Below are 24,586 nucleotides of genomic sequence, written 5' to 3'. Positions count from 1 at the left end.
AGCAGAAGAGATGTAGCTTCTAATATCAGGTCTGTTGTGTACAAATGACCTTTGAAAGGATGCAAAATTGACTGATGGATAAATCAAACAGATGTCTTGCAGGAAGTAGACACTGTCCTGGATTTGGGGATATCATCTTAGGCTGGTCAACATGCAATAACTAGTGCTGGTACGTTGGTCAATTATGCTCATCTACTGTATGATATTAAAGTTAGAAATGGTTGATGCAGGTCATTTGCAATTATGCTTATAGTGAGTTTCAATTTTTAAGTCACCCCAGGGCTGTGCATCTGGAATGCTTTGTGGATATACTCAAATAAATCAGAAATAATAAAGGAAATTGCGTCTTGGTTGATTGTTACAGTGATGCAGAATGACTAAATTCTCACGGAATACTGAGGGTGTGGAAAGTGAGTGAATTCTGACAACTGTTCCAAAGCCCTAGAAGTTTGTCTGAAATGGGAACCTAATCTCAGTCTCTAGGTAGATGCCAGGTGAGCTGTTTGGTGTTATTCTAACTGTGTTTCAATGTAGCAATGTAGCAATCTGATACACTGTTTCAATGTAGCTATCTGATACAATTGAATTATATCTATGCTTTTTCAAAGGGCAGTTCAAAGTGAATTACATACTTGTCAGTCCAAAGTCTGGGCAGACTGAGTAAAGGCACCAATGTTTCTTCTCAATGGGATATTAGAAAGCCAGATGTGTTCCAGGTGATGTTTGATAGATCTTGCTGTTTGTTTGATCTTTCCTTAGTTTGAGTAGGAATCACATCCAACGTAACTAGTTTGCATTAAAGTATTTTGTGGTAGTTGCATTGACTTTCCAGCATCCTTTGGAGATTTAACCGGAGGTTTGGCAGTAGCTTGTTGAGGCTCCTCCAGGTCTGCACTACAAGCAGATAATTGGATCTAGTGACAGATGGGAGTGGTTGTATGCTTTTGCGGTAATGTGAGAAGTACCTGAGGCATTGAAACAGTAGGAAAATTCTTGTGGTTTGTTTCTACTTACCAGGTTGAGGCTTGTGACCCACCATCAAGGAACATTCTGAATTTGGCACATGGGATTGTGGGCCAAACAGTCTATTCCTGTGCTGTGTTTTATGTATGTACTTGGAAAGGGAAAGTATTGAATAAGTCCCAGAGCATGCCCCAGAGAATCAGAATCAGATTAAACATCACCAGCATATGTCATGAAATTTGTTAACTTACTGGCAGCAATACAATGCAATACACGATAATATAGAAAAAAAATAAGTACATCAATTACAGTAAGTATATATATGTATATTGAGGTCCTGGCCTGAAACGTCGACTGTACCTCTTCCTAGAGATGCTGCCTGGCCTGCTGCGTTCACCAGCATCTTTGATGTGTGTTATATGTATATTAAATAGTTAAGATAAAAAGAGTGCAAGAACAGAAATAATATAAAAAAGTGAGGTAGTGTTCATGGGTTTGATGTCCACTGAGGAATCAGATGGCAGAGGGGATGAAGCTGTTCTTGAATTGCAGAGTATTGTGTAAGTCCCAGGTAAGTTTATCTTTAGGGGCCAAATAGTCCTAACCATTGTTATACAACCATCAACAATGTTACTAAACTATCCCTTGTCCACACTTTGGTAAATCAGACAACGAGGCTGTGCTCCTACTCCCTGCATACAAGCAGAAGCTGAAACAGGAGAATCTAGCAAATAATGTCATATAGTGCTCATCTGAGGAAATACATGAGATTCTACTCTTTGAATCAGCAGACTATGTTCAAAGACTCAGCTGCAAGAATAAATGACTGTATCACCACCATCATAATCTTTATCAGCAAGTGTTTTGAGGACAGTGTACCAAAGAAAACAATCTGAATGTTTGCAAACCAGAAATAATGGATGCACTGGGAGATTGATTCACTCTCTTCAGAAGTCGAGGTCTACAACGTTCAAATAAGATGACATCAACCTTCACAAGAAATCAAGATACAGGTTTCCCCCCACCATCCGAAGGTACAGCGTTCCTATGGAACGGTTTGTAAGCCGAAATGTCGTAAAGCGAAGAAGCAATTACCATTTATTTATATGGGAAAATTTTGTGAGCGTTCGCAGACCCATAAACAACACCAAATCATGCCAAATAACACATAAAACCTAAAATAACAGTAACATATAGTAAAAGCAGGAATGATATGATAAATACACAGCCTATATAAAGTAGAAACACAGTACTTTTCCACAATCATTACTGAACTGTTCTCCGTAGCGAAAATCTCACACAAGCGCCATCGGCAAAAACACGGCGCAAGCGCTCTCCAGTAACCTTTAAGCTAAGAAGCTGCCAAATCATACCAAACAACACGTAAAAATACACTGTCTATATAAATTAGAAATAATGTATGTACAGTGTAGTATCACTTACCGGAATTGGTTAAGCGCCGAGCACACTGATGATGGTCTGTTAGATTGAGTCGGAGTTTAGGTGGTGCAGTGGCCCCCACCCTCCAGGCCGCTGAGCGAGTGCCGCAAAGCATGTAGGAATGCAGCGGTAGCCGGGAGGCACACAGCACATCTTTAAGAAAAAAGCTGAAATAAACAAGCTAATTAATTAGGTGCTTCCCGACACGTAATTGTTGGCCCAGATCAGAGGCAATTGCCGATTGCATCGTCTCTGATCTGGGCCGACAATTACGTGTCAGGCGGCACCTAATTAATTAGCATGTTTATTTCGGCTTTTTTCTTAAAGATGTGCTGTGTGCCTCCCGGCTACCGTTGCATTCTCCGCGAATCGGTATCTGTCCGCGGCCTGGGGTTGGGGTGGAGGGACACTGGGGTGTCATCTCATCATCATCTGCTTCCATTAGGGCAGGCAGGTCATCCTCTATCTCTGCCCGCCTCAATGTCGAAGGTTGAGGTTCGTTGTCTGCTGTGGCTGATGAGGAAGGCTTGCTTGACTGCTGAGCCTCGCGCATTTTGCTATCACACAGTTCTTTGTAAGGACTCAAACCATCCTGCAAATATCCCCTAAACCGACGTACCCTTTCAAAATTAAAGTACTTTATCATTACTCAATAGGTTTCGATTGTTATCCTTTTTGCTTCCAATTGCATCAGCTCTTCATCTGTCAGTTCTTGGTCATGGGATGCCAAAACCTCTTGAATATCATGTTCGCCTGCTTCCACAAGCCAAACTCACGTTGTCCTTACTTTGTTCACCACGATCAAAACGCTTAATTATGTCTAGGTTTACACTAAGTTTAACACCCTTACGAGCTCTTTTAGGCATTTCCGACACCTTAGAACTCATCTTGCTAACGGCTGCTCAATGCAACGTGTTTAAGCAATACAGTTCCGAATCCGGGGGAGAGTGGCTGCTCGGGGCGCGCTCTGCCTTCTATTGCTCGCTGATTTTTTCGCGCGCTGAATTTTTTTTCGTAACAGTGAAAACACCTTCTGAAAGCGAAATCAGGGTACTAATGTAGGTCTTTCGTAACAATGAGGTTTCGTAAAGCGAACGTTCGAAAAGCAGGGGACACCTGTATAACTTCGATAAGACTGTCAGAGATGCTAAAAGACAGAGACAGTTCAAAATCGAGTCCCAGTCCAGTCATCAGCTGTGACAGTGCTTACATACTATACCTGGTTACGAAACGAAATCTGTCAGCATTGTCAACAACAGCACAACCCATTCTGATGATCTTAACACATTCTATGCACATTTTGGACAGAGGGAATGGATATGTCACCACCCACACTGACAGACTCCAGTGCACCTGAATCTATAGTCACCATTATGGGCGCAAGATCAGTCTTCCGGAGGGTGAGCCCACAGGAAGTATTGGGCCAGGATGGTGTCCTTGGCCACGTCCTTAAATCCGGCACAGCTCAGTTGGCAGGGGTATTTGCAGATATTTTATTTTACCTCTCTCTGATTAAGGCTGTAGTTCACTCCTGCTTTTCTAAAACCACTACCATTCTGGTACCCAACAGAAACAAGATAATATACCTCAATGAAAACCTACCAGGAACTCTTAACATTTATCATCATGAAGTGTTTAAAGAGGCTGGTCAAGGCATGCATCAACTCCAGCTTTCCAGACAACCTCTACTTACTGCAATTGCCTACTGATGAAATGTTTCTGCAGCATCTCCCTGTTCCTATACCCATCCCTGGAGCATCTGGATAGTCCCAACTATTGTTTATTGACTACAGTTCTGCCTTCAATACTATTATTCCAAACAAATTCATTCAACACCAAACTCTGAACCTTGCAACTCAATACCTCCTTCTGCAACTGGATCTTTGACTTCTTGACCAAAAGACCACAATCAGCAACACCTCAGCCATGATTAACCAGGACACTAGTGCGCCAGAAGGTTGCATCCTCAGTCCCTATTCTACTTCATGTGTACTCATGACTGTGTGGTCAGATTCTGCTCTAATTCCATCTACAAGTTTGCAGATGATACCACTGTAGTGGGTTACATCTCAAATAATGATGAATATAGTACAGGACGGAGACAGAGAGCTTAGTTACATGGTCGCATGACAACAACCTTTTCAGCAATTTTAACGAAAGAGCTGGCCATTGACTTCAGAAGGCAGGCAGTGAACATGCTTCTGCCTACATCAAACGTGTTGAGGTTGACAGCGTTGACAGCCTGAAGTTCCTAGGTGTGACCATCATCAATAACCTGTCCTGGGCCAACCACATTGACGTCAAGGCAAAGAAAGTTTTATTTCCACAGAAGGCTAAAGATATTTGGCACGTCACCATTGACCATCACCAATTTTTATCAATGTACAATAGAAAGCATTCCGTCTGGATGCATATAATGGCTTGCTATGGCAACTGCTTTGCATGTGACTGCAAGAACCCATTTCAGAGTTGTGGACACAGCTCAGCACATCAAGAGAACCAGTCTCCCCTCTATGGACTCTATCTATACTTCTTGCTGCCTCAGTACAGCAGACAGCATAATCAAAGACACCAGCCACTGCAGACATTCTCTATTCTCCCCTTTCCCATCAGGCAGAAGTACAAAAGCCTGAAAGCGTGCACCGCCAGGCTCAAGGACAGCTTGAATGGACACTTTGTACAAAAAGTTGGACTCTTGGCCTCACAGTCTACCTTTTAATGAGGTTCCACTTAATCGTTTACCTGCATTACACTTCTTCTGCAGCTTTACACTTTACTCTGCATTGTTATTGTTTTACCTTTTTCTATCTCAATGCACTGCTTAATTATTTGATCTGTATGCAAGACAAGCTTTAAATTGTATCTCCGTACACATAATAATAAACCAAACCAATTTCAATACCAATTATGAAACCCACAAAACACTGGAGGAACTCAGCAGTTAGGTAGCATCTATGGAAACAAATAAAGAGTTGATGCTTCTGGCCGATGCAGGACTCTTTATTCCTTTCCATAGATGCTGGCTGACCTGCTGAGTTCCTCCAGTGTTTTGTGTATGTTACTCTGGCTTTCCAGCACCTGTGTTTACCAATACCAATTATGACTTCAAAGTGAAAGCAGTGGTTCTGTTACCACTGGGCAAATGCAGGATTACCTGAAAGCCTAGTTATATTTGGTGAGGGGCCAAAGATTTTATGAGGCTAGGAAATGCCTAGGGTATGGAACACTGCCTTGAAAAGTGCAAAAAAGCACAGAAAAGGGGAGGTACTCAAACTCATATATTCTGACTATGCTAGACATTAACATGTAGATGTTAATTACATCTAGAAACACTTATAATGTACTGTATGTTCATTACAAAATTCTAATTGTGTTATAAAATAATCCGAGTATTTTTATTAGAACTAATGTTATTTCGCCATTCTAATTGCTGATTTACTGAGTTACAAAACAGAATTGAATCTCAAAGCAAACAGGATATAGAACTAAATGGTGCCAATGGGATATTAAAATTAAAATATTCAGTTCATAATCTGCAATAACCAATTAGCTATAAATTTAGGCAGGGATATTACATCCAAGCCTAGTTTGGACCTGACAGATCCTTTAGTTAAACACATGCAACATTCACAAGGTTGGTGAATTAATGGCAAAAATGGTTCAAAGTGACCACTTGAGATTTTCCATGATACTTAATGTATTGAGTTGATGAGGAACATTTTTTTTGCTCTGTCCAAAATGTGCATAGGATGTGTTAAGATCATCAGAATGGGTTGTGCTGTTGTTGACAACGCTGACAGATTTCGTTTCGTAACCCAGTATAGTACGTAAGCACTGTCACAGCTGATGACTGGAACTGGGACTGGATTTTGAACTTTCTGTGTCTTTTAGCATCTCTGACAGTCTTATCGAAGTTATATATTGATTTCTTGTGAAGGTCAATGTCATCTTATTTGAATGTTGCAGACCTAGACTTCTGAAGAGAGTGAATCTCCCAGTTCATCCATTATTTCTGGTTTGCAAACATTCAGATTGTTCTCTTTGGTACACTGTCCTCAAAACACTTGCTGATAAAGATTATGATGGTGGTGATATAGTCATTTATTCTTGCAGCTAAGCCTTTGAACATGGATTAGTCTGCCGACTCAAAGAGTAGAATCTCACGTATTTCCTCAGATGAGCACTATATGGAAATGAAAGTGAGAAGGTGTCATATACATTAAAACAAACAAAATATGTAAGTGGCTTGTCAGACTGTAAGCAGTACTGAAGATTCCTGTGGTGAACGAGTCAGACTCAATAGGTGTTACTGTCTCAAAGTAAAGAGATGGCCTTTAGAAATGAGAAGACATGTCTTCAACCGACAGAGGAAAGAAAAGTTTTGGAATTCTCTATCCAGCGGGTTAATAGAAGCCCAGGTACTGAGTATACTTATGACACAAATTGACAGAGTTTTGGATCTTAAAGGAATCAAAGCATATTGGATTTGTTCAGGAAAATTGCACTATGCTTAAAGATTCGCTGTAAACTTATTTAATGGCAGGGCAGACTTGAGGACTGAATGGCCTAATCCTGCTTACATTGCTGCATAATATGTGAAATGATATAAAGCTTGTACACATCTTACTTTCCATTTGCTTTATGCAACAACATAGAATAATGCAACTTACTTGTGATGATAATTCAACTTATAGGAGCACTCAGTGCACACCCCTATAAAGGAGACACAAGTTTTAATTAAAACACAAATTCAGAAACACTGTATTTGATTATAAATAAGAAAGTTTGATAGTTATGTATAAACATTTTATCTGTATTATCGTTGATCCATATCAGTCATACATTTTATGCAGTGCTACATGACACAACTATTACTTTTTCAATGCATACAATTAAGAATGATAGTAGTTAAACCTTCCCCCCACCCACCACTTTCTGCAAGGATCACTCCCGCCGCGATTCCTTTGTACATTCGTCCCTCCCCACTAATATTCCTCTGGGCACTTAACCCCACAAGTGGCCTAAGTACTACACCTGCTCATACACCTCTTCCCTCACCTCCATTCAGAGCCCCAAACAGTCCTTCCAGGTGAGGTAGCACTTCACCTGCAAATCTGCTGGGGTCATCGATTGTGTCCAGTGCTCCTGATGCGGCCTCCTCTACATTGGTAAGGCCCATCGTAAATTGTGGCACTGCTTTGTTGAGCACCTCCATACCATTCAATACAAGCAGAATACCCTGGTGGCCAAACATTTAATTCCAATTACCACTCCCGGTCCGACAGGTTGATCCAAGGCCTCCTTTTGTGCCAAGATGAGGCCACCTTTAGGGTGGAGCAGGAAAACCTTACCTTCTGCTTGGGGAGCCGCCAACCTGATGGCAAAAAAAAACTCCCCCCCCCCTTTTCTCCATCTAATCTTTTACCTCTTCTCGCCTATTACTTCCCCTGTGGGTCCCTTCCTCTTTCCCTTTCTCCTATGTCCACTCTCCCCTCCTACCAGATTCCTTTCCTCTCCAGCCCTTGGCCTTTCCCAACCACTTGGCTTCACCTATCACCTTCCTTCCCTTCCCACCTCACCTTTTTACCATATGCCTCCAAGTACCCGGAGAATTCATCCTTAACAATTGGCTCCAAAATCTTCCCAACCACTGAGGTCAGGGTAACTGGCCTATAATTTCCTTTCTTCTGCCTCCCTCCCTTCTTAAAGAGTGGAGTGATATTTGCAATTTTCCATTCCTCAGGAACCATGCCTGAATCTAACGATTCTTGAAAGATCATCACTAATACCTCCACAATCTCTTCAGCTACCTCCCTCAGAACCCTGGGGTGTACACCATCTGTCCAGGTAACTTAACTAACTTCAGACATTCCAGCTTCCTGAGCATCTTCTTCCTAGTAATAGCAATTGCACTCACTTCTGCCCTGACATTCTCGAACTTCCAGAATATTGTTGGGGTTTTCCACAGTGAAGACAGATACAAAATAATTATTTAGTTTGTCTGCCATTTCCTTCTCCCCCATTACTATCTCGAGGTCATTTTCCAGTGGACCGATATCTACTCTTGCCTCTCTCTTACACGTTATATATCTGAAAAAACTTCTGGTATCCTCTTTGATATTATTGGCTAACCTATCTTCATATTTCATTTTCCCCTCCTTATGGCTTTTTTAGTTGCTATCTGTTAGTTTTTAAAAGCTTCCCAATCCACTAACTGCCCACTAATTTTTGCTCTTTTATATGCCCTTTCTTTTGCTTTTAAATTGTTTTTGACTTCCCTTGTCAGCCAAGGCTGTATCATCCTGCCTTTAGAATATTTCTTCTTTGGGATGCATCTTCCGAATTTAGGAAGAGATATTACATCCAAGTCTAGTTTGGAGCTGACAGCTTCTCCCGCTCAAATTGCAGGGTGATTTCTATCATATTATGATCACTGCTTCCTAAGGGTTCCTTTACTTTAAGCTTCCTAATCAATTTCAGTTCAGTACACAAACCCAACACTAGCCTTTCGCCTAGTGGGCTCATCCACAAGCTGCTCCAAAAAAACCATCCTGGAGGCATTCTGCAAATTCTCTCCCATGGGATCCAGCACTAACCTGATATTCCTCAATCTACCTGCATATTGAAATCCCCCATGACTATCATAACAGTGACCTTATGATGTGCGTTGTATTTTGTAGCCCATATCCTGGCTACCGATATATGAAGCTACAGTATATAAAGGTAAATATGAAGGTAAGCTAGTTAATAATTTAAAAGAGGCTACTAAAGGTTTTTTCAGATATATAAAGAGTGAAAGAGAGGGGAAAATGGATATTAGACCGATGGAAAATGATCCTGGAGAAGTAGTAAAGGTGGACAAAGAAATAGCGGACAAGCTTGAGTATTTTGCGGCAGTCTTCACTGTGGAAGACACCAGCTGTATGCCAGAAATTTGAGAGTGTTACAGGGCAGAAGTGAGTGTAGTTGTTATTACCAAGGAGAAAGTACTTGGGAAGTTGAAAGGTCTGAAGGTAGATTAGTCACCTAGACCGCATTGACTTTACTCCAGAATTTTGAAAGAGGTAGCTGATGAGATTGTGGAGATATCAGAAGTGATCTTTCAAAAATCACTAGGTTCTGGAGTGGTTTGGGAGGACTGGAAAATTGCAAATGTCACTCCATTCTTTAAGAAGGGAGGGAGGCAAAAGCCAGGAAATTACAGGCCAGTTCGCATGGCTTCAGTGGTTGGAAAGATGATAGATTTCATCGGGGTACCTTGAGGCACATGATAAAATAGGTTGAAGTCAGCAGGGTTTCCTTGAGGAGAAATCTTGCCTGACAAATCAGTTGGAATTCTTTGAGGAAATAACAGGCAAGCTAGACAAGGGAGAGTCAATGGAATTTGTTTACTTGAATTTTCAGAAGGCCTTGACAAAGTGTCGCACATGAGGCTGCTAAACAAGATAAGAGCCCTTGGTATTACAGGAAAGAAGACAGAATAGAAGGATAGAAGATTGGCTGACTGGCAAGAAACAAAGAGTGAAAATAAAAGGGGAATTTTGTGGTTGGCTGCCGGTGACTTGTGGTGCTCCACAGGGTTCAGTATTGGGACCACTTCTTTTCATGTTATATGTCAATGATTTGGAGGGCAGAATTGATGGCTTTCTGGCGACTTGCAGACAATACAAAGATAGGTAGAGGGGCAGGTAGTGTTGAGGAAGAAGGGAGTCTGCAGAAGGACAGACAGACTAGGAGAATGGGCAAAAAAAGTGGCAAATGCAGACATCCCACCTCTCCTGGAAGTTCCGGGAGTCTCCCGCATATGAATAGTGGCTCCCTGATGCCCGCAAATTATATACAATATCACGGAAATCAATTTTTTGAGAGCAAGCGAGAGCACGAGAGAGAAAGCGAGAGCGTGAGAGCGATCACCAGAGAGAGACAGCGTGAGCGAGAGAGCGAGGGCGCGCCATGGCGGAGTGTTCCAAAAAAAAAGAAAATATAAAACATATGTCACCCCAGACTACACTAAAGTGTACCCCTGCCTAATAGGGGTCAAAAATAATGACAGTGTTGCTCGCTGCACTGTTTGCAACAGTGACTTTTCTATTGCCCATGGTGGGTTAAGACTGTAAAAGACATGTTGAGGTAAGTTTAACAGGTGTCATTTGTTCATTAGCATAGCTAACATTATTTAAACTAGCTGGCTAGCTGCTAAGGAGCTACTCTATTGCAGACATCCCACCTCTCCTGGAAGCTCTGGGAGTCTCCCACAAATTGATGGTGCTACCTCCCTGAAATGAGTTTTTGCAGGGTGGGATGTCTGCAAATGGAATACAGTGAAGTGTATGGTCATGCAATATGACAGAAGCAATAAAGTTGTAACTCTAACTGGGGAGAAAATTCAGAAATTAAAGGTACAATGGCACAATGAGACTAGCAGTAATAATATAAAGCATTATTTATTTTATTTTAATAGATACTTCCTTTTGACCTACTGTAATTTCTTTTATTATTACTGAATCCTGCAGCAACTGCACAGTAACCATCAAAAAACAAGCATTTTATTTTGATTAACGACAGTGTTTGGAACAGTTATGAAAAATGATATCCTAAGAGAACAAGGTAAGAATCCACTTTATCCTGAGGGAAAAGGTGAACAAGGGTGACACAGAGGAGGAATAGGAATAAAATATATTGTTTCCAAACTCAGACATTTTGTTGCTTTGTTGTATGAGAATGTTAGTATTAATATTAAGGTAAATGCACACACCTTACACTATAATGAATATTAATTCAGTCTCTTTTACTGTATCTCCTGCATTATCCCTCTGTCCACACCCCAAGAGATGTGCCACCATTATCAGATCTAAGCAAAGATTCCGTTTTACAGATGAAACTTCAAACTGGTGCTTTGTGTATTCTGGTTATGCAGAAAACGTCTTGGCATTATTCAAAAAATATGGGAGGTTATTTGATCTATTGTACTTAACCAACACCACTGAAAACAAGAAATTAATTGGTCATTCATCTCACTTGTTTGTGGGATCACATTGTAGCAAATTAGCTTTTCTTTTTGCCTACATTACAATTAATTAGCTGTGAAACACATTGGGACATTGTAAGTGGAAGTCAAAGAGAGTTTGTTCACTCTGTGTGCTGCACGTAGAGTGTTTATGTACTAGGCAGCCCAAAACATTCAGAATTTCTACATATTTTCCATTCTCTATTTTCTCCTGGTATGTATTATGTAACAAAGCCTTTACTCACTATGAAATAAAAGGTTAAAAGGTTTGCCTACCACCCCCAGTTGAGCTAAGGGTAGAGTCCTAAGATAGTCACACAAATGGAACACAAATCATCAGCTTTCTTACTACATTACTAAAATTTGCATAGTTAAAGACATTTAGCAAAAAAAATGTTCCTCATCAACTCAGTATCAACGTAATGTGTTCAGTAATTCCAATGATTTAGCCAACTAAGAAGGGCATTTTTCTATTCTTTTCTGAATCACGTGTCACTCTCTGCATTCTAAATTTAAGAAAATAATCAAATCAGCAAACAGACTTGAAGCAAGCCAGATGCTTAAGCAAATGACTGTTTATACAAGATAGGACCACCAGGTCCTGCAGATTAACTAACTGGATCAGCAGGTAATTATTTATTCAGAGATGTCAACTTAACCTAATAAATTCTGGCCAGACCCAAATCTAGAAATGCAATGAGAAAGAGATGACTCACTCAATTTCACAAGGGCATTTCTTTTTTCTCCGTGCTCCATGTATCCAAAGTTAACCTCCCAACTTTTCAGACCTTCTTTCATATCGCAGTGCTTGTTTCCACAACAAAATTGACCTGACAATGGAAAAATTTAAAATAATTTTCTTTGGATACTTTTTTATAAATAATTCACAAAACCATTGCTACATGATGATATTCCACATTTGAACAATTCTTCATTTCACATATTATGTAGAATGTATGATTTTAATGCAAAACACACCAAGGTAATAAATAACTTTGAAAAGCATTTCTCTATAGTTTTAGGTATGATGTAAAACATTCCTGGATGAACTTAACAGATTTCTCATTAAAAAATACAGTATATTAACAATAATCTCTGTTAAAGAGCAAGTAGTTAATGTTAGCTGACAACACAGTTTACTAAATGTTTGATTAATTCTCTCCCTATCACTTGCCAATATTATTACTGAAGATTTTTTGGTTTATATGGTTTTTAAAACTGCAGAAAATATTATAAAGAATCTTCTTAATGTTCATGTTTAAAAGCGATTTGTATAAATTATATATAGATTTCTGATGACTAACGTTTGGTTTAAAATGCAATGATTTCAAAGTGAAGAAGAAGGAGAAAGCCCTTAACTCTGAGTGGAGTCATTGGGACGCCATCGTGACGGTGTTTTTTTTAGCAGGCTTTCTTATTTTTACGAGGCTGAGTTGTTAGCTCGACGCTCAACCCAGCACGGATGGAAAGTGTGCAAGGGAGCCGGATGGATTCAAACGCGGGAGCCTTCGCTTCGAAGTCCGGCGCTGATGCCACTAACGACACCAGCCGGCGATTTCAAAGTATTTAATATATATTGCCATAATCCCTCTGTACTCTCAACAGGACAAACTGCATTTTCCACAGATTAACTCTGCTGTAGTTGAAACAAGGTGATAATTAATGGCTTTTTCTTGTCCTTAAATGTCTCAGGCTTCTGCAGTAAATCTTCCTTTAATTCTAATGTTTATACTAGTCCCAGTGGGATTATATTTTAATTAACTCTTGCGTTTATCATTAACACAAGCAGTACAACCTTGTCCCTAAATGACTGTACGAACAAGGCCATCACGATACTGAAAAGTATTAAAAACAAGTTCTAAATTTGTTGCGTCTTCCAAAATAGAAATGCTAAGCCTGCAGTGGCTGAAAAATGTAATAAACAGGATTATACAGAACTAAATGTTCTGGACTTGCAAAACAAAATTTGCAAAAAATGTCTTAAAGTAAACTAATTTCAATGTCTTCTTGTAAGGGTTCTACTCTTTAGCTTACAGTTGAGTTTAACAGCCTCTTCTGCAGCTGCACCCTACCTTCTTCCCAAGATTAAGGATGACTTGCTTCCAGTTTGGGTTTCTGTTTCTGAGCTAGCTAATGAGGACAATAAAGAACCCCAGGCTCCTTGAAAAATGAGGAAGGAGGTGGCTGAACAGGACAGGAAAGGGTAGTTTGCGAAGTAATGAGCTCCTTCCACTGTTCACGCAAAGCTTCTTTGTGCTCCTGATACACAGCCTCCAAGTTTCAAGCTTAGTCTGGAAAATCTTTTCTCTGCTTGCCTCAATATATCTTGGGATAGTATGTCTGATTTGGGAGTCTGGTGTTGGACTTGAGAATAACTTGGCCTGTCAAACACAATTGACGTGAGAGAGGGCATAGGTGGTGGTTCACTTATCCTCCCAGTTAATTTGGAATATTTTGCAAAGACAATATTGATGGCATTATTTCCGTCCTTTGAAGTACTTATCCAGGTCACTCATCATGGAGAGATACAGCAGACAAACTGACAATTCAGCCCAGAGTCTATGGTGAACATCAAACACCAACTTTTATAATAGCCAACCTTATAACAACCTTCAACAGTCCAAAACATACCATTCAAATTCTACCATTCATCTACACTAGGGGCAAGTTACAGTGGCCAATTAAACTCACATCTTTTGGGAAGTGGAATCTGGAGCATTTTTAAGTGTTTCTCCACTTCCCTCTTTCAGATTATTGGCAACAAACATATCGAAATAGACACCATCTACAAACCCCTAAGAGCTAAAGAAATGCAAGCCAGTAAAATTCAAAGGTTAACTCAAAGGATAGTCATTCAGGATAGAGGCAAGCAGACGGGGGCCTATATAAACATGAGCCCTTCCAGAGGGAAACACCAAACACTGTGCACTGAGGATGTCACTTTGTCTGCTGATGAAACACCGCAAGCTAATTGTCAAGCTCACTGAACACTGTAACATCAAAGTTTGAGTACAGGTTTACCCCGCCATCTGAAGGTAGAGTGTTCCTATGAAACAGTTCGTAAGCCGAAATGTCGTAAAGCGAAGAAGCAATTACCATTTACTTATATGGGAAAATTTTGTGAGCGTTCGCAGACCCAAAAATAACTTACCAAATCATGCCAAATAACACATAAAACCTAAAATAACAGTAACATATAGTAAAAGCAGGAATGATATGATAAATACACAGCCTATATAAAGTAGAAATACTTTTCCACAATCATTGCCGGCACTGTTCTCTGAAGCGAAAATCTCACGCAAGCGCTCTCGGCAGAAAATTTCACACAAGGGCTGTTGGCAAAAACACTCTCTCCAGTAACCTTTAAGCTATGAAGCTGCCAAATCATACCAAATAACACGTAAAAATATACAGCCGATATAAAGTAGAAATAATGTATGTACAGTGTAGTATCACTTACCAGAATTGGTTAAGCGCCGAGCACACTGATGATGGTGTGTTAGACTGAGTCGGAGTTTGGGTGGTGCAGTGGCCCCCACCCTCCAGGCTGCCGAGCGAGTGCCGCAAAGCATGTAGGAATGCAGCGGTAGCCGGGAGGCACACAGCACATCTTTAAGAAAAAAGCTGAAATAAACAAGCTAATTAATTAGGTGCTGCCCGACACGTAATTGTTGGCCCAGATCAGAGGCAATTGCCGATTGCATCCTCTCTGATCTGGGCCGACAATTACGTGTCAGGCAACACCTAACTAATTAGCATGTTTATTTCGGCTTTTTTCTTAAAGATGTGCTGTGTGCCTCCCGGCTACCGCTGCATTCTCCGCGGATCGGTATCTATCCGCGGCCTGGGGGCTGGGGTGGTGGGACACTGAGGTGTCATCTGTTTCCATTAGAGCAGGCAGCTCATCTTCTCCTTTGACTGCCCGCCTCGATGCCGAAGGTCGAGGTTCGTCGTCTGCTGTGGCTGATGTGGAAGGCTTGAAAAATGACAGTATGCTTGACTGCTGAGCCTTGCGCATTTTTCTATCATACAGTTCTTTGTAAGCACTCAAACCATCCTGCAAATATCCCCTAAACCGACATACCCTTTCAAAATTAAAGTTGTACTTTATCATTGCAGTGAAAATCTCACGCAGTTGCTTCACGTTCATTTCGCTACTACATTCGGCTTCGATTGTTATCCTTTCCTCTTCCAATTGCATCAGCTCGTCATCTATCAGTTCTTCGTCATGGGATGTCAAAACCTCTTCAACATCATCTTCCTCAACTTCCACAAGCCAAACTCACATTGTCCTTACTTCGTTCGCCATGATCGAAACGCTTAATTATATCTAGTTTTACGCTAACTGTGACACCCTTACGAGTTCTTTTAGGCTTTTCCAACACCTTAAAACTCATCTTGCAAACGGCTGCTCACAGGCATGTGTTTCAGCAATGCCGGCGAGAAAGCCGTTCCGAATCCGGGGGAGAGCGGCTGCTCGCGGCGCGCGCTGCTTTTTATCGCGCACTGATTTTTTTCATAACAGTGAAAACACCTTCTGAAAGCGAAAACAGGGAACTAATGTAGGTCTTTCGTAACAGTGAGGTTTCGTAAAGCGAACGTTCGAAAAGCGGGGGACACCTGTACTATTTATTATTTGCAGTGTTTGTGCTAGAAATAATGTTCCCCCCCACCCACCTTCACTTATTATTGTCTAGCATGTACTCCTTCCCCTACCCCACCTTCTTATTCTGGCTTCTTCCGCCTCCCTTTCCAGTCCAGATGAAGTGTCTCGACCAGAACCGTCCACAGTTTATTCCTTTCTATAGATGTTGCCTGACTTGCTGAGCTCCTCCAGCATTTTGCGTGTGTTGTTCTGGATTTATAGCATCTGCAGAATCTCGTGTTTATAAACAATTATAACACTGTTTGTGAAAGTTTCTCAAAGAGAAAAAACTTCAGCTAGGAGAGTCACACAGCAGCATTATGAGATTTCTCTATGTAACCCCACACGGCCCTGAAGCTGACAGGTGTGATCTTTTGGAGGCAATTTTTAAGAAGACATAGCTCTTCCAGTTACAGGAGAGGATTACAATGATGGGAGGAGGGTGTGGAGTGCCCCTAACAGAATAGAGCGATGTGGACATGCTTGGAAGCATGTGTTTTGTCAAAGGGGCATAGAGCTACACAGGGAGGTTTCTGTAAGAACATAGCTTCAGCCCACTATATACAAACACTTTTGAGGAAGACTGGAAAGCAGGCAGATGCTTGTACTAAAAAAAAGAAATACTCTCTTCTAGAGTATGGAGTTTGAATGACCCCTCTAATCCAACAGTGAGCAGTGGACTGTATGATCTGACATTAATCACTGTGAGCAAACCACAGTGATTCTGAGGCCAGAAAACGGAGACTGAAATTGACCACTTTTAAAAAAAGCAGTCCAATCTTAGTAACGATCTCAGATTGCAATATGAGCGTTCACTAAGTTGCTTGGTTTCAGAAGAGGCAGAATTAGTAGAAGTTAGTTGTCCATTGAGTAAATAAGATCTGTTTATCAGATCACTGAGGTTGAAAATCTTGAATTTGTTGTGTTGTGCACTTCTAATGACATTTCGGAAAGTTTACACTAGGCCAAGCAAGAAGCAGCTGATAAGTCAGGTGATGACAGACAACAGCATAAATGTTCATCTTCATCTAATGTTCTCGTAGATGGTGTCTATTTCGATATGTTTGTTGCCTCCCGCAAGAAAAGCTGCATTTGCACCTTATTTAAGAGAGCATAAACAGACTACAGCACTACCGAACCTCAGGCCAGGGAAGAGAAGCACTTGTCTAAAGTGCTCCAGAGCAATGGTCACCCACGGAATTTCATCAGGAGATGCTCATTAAGGAGGGAAAGTCGCACAGACCTCAATCAATGCACACTGAATCGTGCGACCTTGCCCTACATCACATATGTCTCAGAAATGACAGCTTGACTGTTTGAACCTCACGGCATCACAATCACTCACAAACAGCAACTTTAAGAAAGCTTGTCTCAAGAATCAAAGTACCATTAAAGACAAACAACAAAAGCAATGTGGTGTACAGGCTCACCTGCAGAGACTGTAACAAGAACTACATCAACCAGACAGGACATAAACTCTCAACTCATTTATAGGAAAACAAACTGGCAAAACGTAGACATGATCCACTGTCGCTGATCTTGGAACATGAAGACCGAGAAGGACACCACTTTAACTGGAACATGAAGCAGCCACAAGATTTTTTAGAAATGTGGTTCTCTTCTGATAACTTCATAAAGAAACATATTGAAATAGACGGCACCTACGAAACCCTATGAGCCAAATAAAAACATAAGCCAACAGAATTCAAGGGCCAACTGAAGGGGTAGTCAATCAGGACCGGGGCAAATGAACAGGAGACTAGCACTTCCAGAGAGAAGCACCAACAACTGAGCAGTGATGATGTCACCTCGACTGGTGATGAAACGTTTGCAAGCTAATTGCCGAGCTTGGCAAACACCATAACATCAAACGTCTCAACCAGAGCTACCAACATTCACCACCATCCTAAAGTACTCAAACTCACTTAAGTAGGATTCTAAAAACCATAAAATAGACAGATTTCTATGGTTATGCTGCAGAAGTTTGTAAACTCAGCGAACTCCAACATGGGCACTATCCTCCCCAGCATCGAGGATACCTTCAAAAGGTGATGCCTCAAAAAGGTGGCATCCATCATTATGGACCCCCATTATCAAGGACATACCCTCTTCTCACTGCCACCATCAAGGAGGTGGTACAGGGGACTGAAGATACACACTCAAATGTTGCAGAAACAGCTTCTTCCCCTCCACCATCAGATTTTTGAATGGGTAATAAACCCATGAACACAACCTCGCAATTTTTTCCCTCACTTTTTGCACTACTTGTTTAATTTAATTTTTTTATATATATACACACACACACATATATATATACATACACACACACTTATTATAATTTATAGTTTTTAAAATTGTGTATTGCAATGTACTGCTGGTGCAACATAACGAATTCCACAATATATGTCAGTGATATTAAACCTGATTCTAATATGAACTGATTCAGAAATTAACAGCCTTTCTCTAAGCCAATGCTCCAATTAGTCATGAGGTTAGTTCTAAAAATTTCACCTCTCCAGCTTGCTTTTGCCCTTTAGGGAAGGAAACTTGTCACTCACTTCAGACCTACAGCAATTTTCTTTTTAAAAGACTTACCATTGGACAGCTAACACTGACCCAGCCAACAAGGGCCAAATCTCATGAACAAGTAAGATCAAAAACTTTGAAAAAGTACCTTTTCCTGAAATTACTTCTTTATCCACTCGCCACCGAAATCCAATCTGTCAGATAAGAAGATAACACTAGTAGAATAGCAGATACTGTTGTCAAGTATAATCAAAATAAATATAGGGAACAGTCATTAAAGCCAGTTCTTTCAGAAACATTTGATAACATATACATTCAATCAGCATACCTTATTGTGTTTATATTGGCTCAAATCAGCAATACAATATTCTTTGAATAATTTATCATAGTATTTCTTTGCCAATGCTTTCTCCCTAAAACATGAAGAAATTTTGTTTAGGTATTCTGAAGGGAAGGTCACCATGTATATTTCATATTTCAACAAAAATTTAAAATTCCTTTAAATCAACATCCTTTCTCATGATTGCCAGGTCCATATCAAGTTAATGACCATCAAACTATATATTAAATATTTTTATCAGGCTGTCACATCAAGTTCTCCCACATCTCAGAACTTCTTTTCCTAACTGTTCATGTTATAATTGCAGAAACACTACATTTCTAGAACTTCCATAATTTACTTGTCACTGAGATGAGAAACTCAAAGCAGACATAACAAATCCAAAAAAAAGGTTTAAAGATTGAGAAATTCAAAATAATGGGTTAAATTGTTTGGATATCTGTCAGCATTGCGGTTGCAGCTACTGGCATCCAGTTGTTTAAACTGAGTAGCAACAAGCTATGATTCAAAAAGATGGGTGGATGATGGAAATGAAGGTGATAATTGAGCTAACATTAACTGTTACTTTAATCTCACAACAATTCAAAAGTACTGATGAGAGAAACTTTATTATTTAAAAAAAAGTTTACAATGAATCATGTGGTTATCAATGTACAACAAATGACTAAAACTTCCATTATTCTTATTTATATCTCCAAGTAACTTCACAGTCAATATTTTAATGTAATAATTATTACATCTATTGCAGCAGTTAACAAAAATCAAAAGTTAAGTAAATAACTGAACAACTTGCAATAAATTATAAAAATCACTAAAGATTTCACTAAAACATTGTAACAGAATGAGACAATATATAATTCAAGAAAAACATTATTTATCCTTTGGCACTTCACTATCTAAAGTTTACATGTTCTGCAGAAACTTTAGCTAGTAGAAACAATAAATACAACTATAAATACTAAAAATTAAATGTCTGGGAATTCATTTTGTTGTCAGAAGTACTGAATAGAATGAAACTTGGAGATAGAATACATTGTCAACTGCCATAGACTGTGCATATGTTTATAAAAGTCCATAATTGCCTGTAATTACCAGTTCATATCAGTTTCATCATCTTCTGTCCATAAGAATCTATGGTTGTCTCTTATCACATCCAGGTCTGTTTTATCATTCACTCTACCAACAAAAATGGGATTAGCAATCATGAAGTCTTAAGTTGCAAATATAAAACATACTGCAGTCTTCAAAAGCAGGACCAGTACAATAAGTCAAAGGTACAAGTGTTTGATTTGGATCAGCAAAGAAGAAAAAATACTCTTAATTTGAACAAATTAGAATTTGTTGATCAGCAGGAGTCAAAAGGAACTCTGCAAAATCTCCATTATTCTGACAAGCTTTAGATGACACAATAGCCAGAATTTTACACAATTGAGTTCAATGGTAGTTTCAAATGGTGAAGAATACACTTCAACAGCCGTTTTCTTTGGATGCAATGAAATAACGGGATTCACCCAGAAAACATTTCAGTGGTGCCAAGTTGTAGCAACCACACCTTACAAATCATTTTGGAGTGTGAATTATTCCAGAACTTTTCAGAGATGCACACAATAACCTCCTGGTTGTTTCTTGGAAATGTCCTATTACACTGATCATCTATAAAGTTATGTTACCAACTATCAAATAAACGGATTTTTTACTGTTTTCATTTTCTAGGAATCCATTCTAATCATAACAGACAAACAAACATATTTATTCTCAAACACGAGGAAATCTGCAGATGCTGGAAATTCAAGCAACACACATAAAAAGTGCTGGCGAACACAGCAGACCAGGCAGTATCTACAGGAAGAGGTACAGTGGACGTTTCGGGCCGAGACCCTTCATCAGGACTAACTGCAGTTATGGTACTTGCTACGTCAGGACTCAAGTCCTGATGAAGGGCTCGGCCTGAAACGTCGACTGTTTACTCATTTCCTTAGATGGTATCTGGCCCGCTGAGTTCCTCCAGCATTTTGAGTGTGTTGCTTGTATTTCCAGCATCTCCGGTGAATCTAATTAAGGAACCAAATGGCCTACTTCTGTGCCTAGCATTCAGAACCTGCATTTTTCTCTATTCCTTTGTGGGTTAGTTTAATAATGTACAACTATAAATACCATTTACAGTACTTTGGTTTTAACTTAAACATAAATTAAAAATTACTAAGACAAATATTTAATCAGCTAGTCTTGCTATTTGTTTGTACTGTAAACCTAATTAAGATTATTTTCATAATGTGTCAATGTCATCAGCAGCATATGATTTCAAGTTGAGCATTACCTATAAGAATCATCTATTAAAAAGTTATTTTTGGACACTTACGTTGATCTCTTTAAGTCTTCTTTGGAGCCACCATAATAAAGCAAATAATCATTGATGTACTTCTTGTGTCGTGCATACTTTAAAAAGTTAAGAAAACTGCCATATTTCTGCAAATGATTAGAGAGCGTGTCACGAGGGCAGGTTGTGCGAGCTAGGGCTTTTCACTTTGAAGCGAAAGGGAATGAGAGGTGACTTGATAGAGGTGTACAAGAGGCATAGATCGAGTGGACAGCCAGAGACTTGCTTCCCAGGGCAGAAATGGCTAATACCAGGGGCAAAATTTTAAGGTGAGAGGGGGGCTGTCAGTGATTATTCGTTTGTTTTTTGCAGAGTGTTGTGGAATGCCCCACCAGGGATGGTGATAAATACATCAGGGTATTTGAAGAAATCTTCAGTTAATCACATGATGACAGGAAAACAAAGTAGGAAGGAAGGGTTATATTAATCTTTGAGTAGGTTAAAAGGTCAGCACAACTATTGTGGGTTATTGTGGCAACATTGAGTGCTGTACTGCACTGTTCTATGTTATTGGAATGGGGTGTAGATTTGTTATCTTTCTTGCAGGTTACTTTTTTATGTTTGTATTTCTATGTAATCAGCTACAGACATATAATTGTTCAGCCAGTCTTTCAGTGGCTTCAGTGTATTTCCTTCTTGATTTCAGAGGCAGATGTCATATTACCTGAATCTGGCTTTTTAATTGGTTACATGTTACCTGATGCAATTCCAATGAAATCAATGGTCCGTTGTAAGAAGACCAGACCACCTGTGTTCACACTCTTTTATTCTTTAGGCTCTTTTACTCTTTATCTGCTCTCCTTCTTCATTCCCTCTCTCGCCATTCTTTTTCCCTTTTATTCTGTGCCCCCCATAACAGTGAATAGAACAATCATAAGCAACAAACTTTATGCCTCGTTCTTAACTTCTGAAGAACTATTGGATCCCAAAAGCAACAGGATTTAACAATGTTCTTGGTTCTATGGATCTAATTAACTTAAAGGACACTTGGGAAACTGGTAACTGGTGTAAGAGAGCAGCAAACATTACCTGCTGAGCCAGATGCCAAAACGTCAGCATTGTGAATAGTATGACAGTGAATTATTGGAGTTCTACTGTACATAGAAGCTCTAAAGTGAGAAAGGGCCTGACCTTTCCATCCTAATTGCTTCAGTTTTCCGAAGTTTCTCTTCCCACGTCTCATTCAGCTCAGCGAATGAGACAGTTTTGAAGTACAAATATTACTTCAAAAACAGTAACTGGAGCTTGACTTAAGAGTGATAGTGAAATCACAGAACCAAATCAGGCATTTCATTAGCAGTTATACTTCATTATCACACACAATCACCAGGTAACATATCTAGTGAAAATTATTCTAATTCTACCAATATCACATAAATGGTACCAACAAAACACAGCAAATCCACAGTTATTTGTTTTGAAGAACACACAAGCACATAGTAAGTAGAACCTTAGGCATCTGACACCAAATTGAATACAGCACTCTGGAGAAATTATTTCAAATATCTGACCTCCAGAAGTGAATTACACACAGGAGACATTTATGCAATCTTCAAAGCTCAAAGTTCAAAGTAAATTTGTTATATAAGTCAATATATGTTGCTGTATACAACTCTGAGATTCATTTTCTTGCGGGCATACTCAGTAAATCCAAAAACCATAACAGAATGAAAGAAAGACAGCATCCAACAGGGTGGACACACAAGCACTGTGCAAAACACAACAAACCGTGCAAATACAAAAATAATAATGATAAATAAATATTGAGGACTTGAGATCAAGAGTCCTTGAAAGTGAGTCCATAGGTTGTGGGAACAGATCAGTCATGGGGTAAGTGAAGTTATCCCTCTGGTTCAACAGCCTGATGGTTGAGGGGTAATAACTGTTCCTGAACCCTTGTACCTTCTTCCTGGTGGCAGCAGTGAGAGCATGGTGTGGGTGGTGGGGGTCCCTGATGATGGGATGCTGCTTTTACGACAACGCTCCTTTTAGATGTGCTCAAAGGTGGGGAGGGGTTTACCTGTGATGGACTGGGCCATATCCACTACTTTTTGTAAGATTTTCCATTAAAGAGCATTGATGTTTCCATTCCAGACTGTGATGCAACCACTCAATATACCCTTCACTACACATCAATAGAAGTTTGTCATGCAAAATCTTTGCAAACTTCAAAGGAAGTAGAAACACTGTCATGCTTCCTTCGTTATTGCATTTAACGTGCTGGGCTCACAGCAGGTTCTCTCAAATGATAACACTGAAGAATTGAAAGTTGCTGACCCTCTCTACCTCTGACTCTGCTCCTCCCCCCCCCCCCAACACCTAATGAGGACTGGCTCATTGATGAAGTTTCCTCTTCATGAAGTCAATAATCAACTTCTTGCTGACACTGAGAGAGAGATTGTTGCTGTGGCACCACTCAGCCAGATTTTCAATCTCCCTCCTATGTGCAGATTCATCATCACCTTTGATTAGGCCAATGACAATCAAACTTCAATATAGCACTGGAGCTGTGCCTATCCACACAGTCATAAGTGTAAAGCAAGAAGAGCATGGGGCTAAGCACACAGCCTTGTGGTGCACCTGTGCTAATGGAGATTGTGGGGGAGATGTTGCTACCAATCTTTGCGTCTAATATCCTCAAGTCTGCCTATAGTTTAAAAATCGGAAAATAAAACTGCTGATGCTGTAAATCTATAATAAACTTTAAATTCTGGAGATACTCCAGGTGTCAGGTTGCATCTGTTAGAAAAGAAACAGAGTCAATTCAAAAGAACTACAATATTTACCAGTTCTGACAAGGGGTCTTCTTTCTCCGTTTCTCTTCACACTTATGTGACCTGACCTGCTGAGTATTTCCAGCACACTGTCTTTTTTTTTCCGGCTACAATTTGTGACAATAGTTTGCCTCTTTCATTCCATCTTGGAGAAATTGTTGGCATTTTGCATTCAGAAGCAAATAGTCATGAAACAGAATTTCTTGTTGCCAATGTTACTAACAATTTAACATTTTAGGAACAGCTTTTTTCCCCTCTGTCATCAGATTTCAGAATGGTCCACGAACTCATGACCACTACCTCACAATTCATCTTTTGCACTACTTATTTATTTTATTTATTTATTATTGTAACTTATAATTTTTGTTGTCTTGTACTGTACTGCAGCCACAAAGTAATCAATTCCTTGAAATATATCAGTAATAATAAACCTGATTCTGAGGCTAGCATGCTGGATCTGGATGTCTGGAACTGTTATTCTAGTTCACTCAAAGTCAGAAGGACAACAGTTTTC

At 39.8% G+C, this 24,586-nt stretch overlaps 1 protein-coding gene across 1 annotated transcript in view; it reads right to left on the bottom strand.

Moving 5' to 3' along the window:
* The window catches only part of fra10ac1 (FRA10A associated CGG repeat 1), a 48,257-nt gene that overhangs the window by 11,768 nt on the left and 11,903 nt on the right, over positions 1-24,586 (bottom strand). The window contains exons 5-10 of the mRNA XM_072239325.1: positions 21,281-21,357; positions 20,014-20,097; positions 18,910-18,994; positions 18,730-18,775; positions 12,127-12,240; positions 7,074-7,116 (exon numbers count right to left, since the gene is read on the bottom strand). Coding sequence (XP_072095426.1) covers positions 7,074-7,116; positions 12,127-12,240; positions 18,730-18,775; positions 18,910-18,994; positions 20,014-20,097; positions 21,281-21,357 — 449 coding nt within the window. The remainder of the gene's footprint in view (positions 1-7,073; positions 7,117-12,126; positions 12,241-18,729; positions 18,776-18,909; positions 18,995-20,013; positions 20,098-21,280; positions 21,358-24,586) is intronic.

This window comes from Mobula birostris, chromosome 21 (assembly GCF_030028105.1).
Source record: "Mobula birostris isolate sMobBir1 chromosome 21, sMobBir1.hap1, whole genome shotgun sequence".
NCBI classification, from domain to species: Eukaryota; Metazoa; Chordata; class Chondrichthyes; order Myliobatiformes; family Myliobatidae; genus Mobula; species Mobula birostris.
This window is presented reverse-complemented; position numbering and strand designations above follow the sequence as displayed.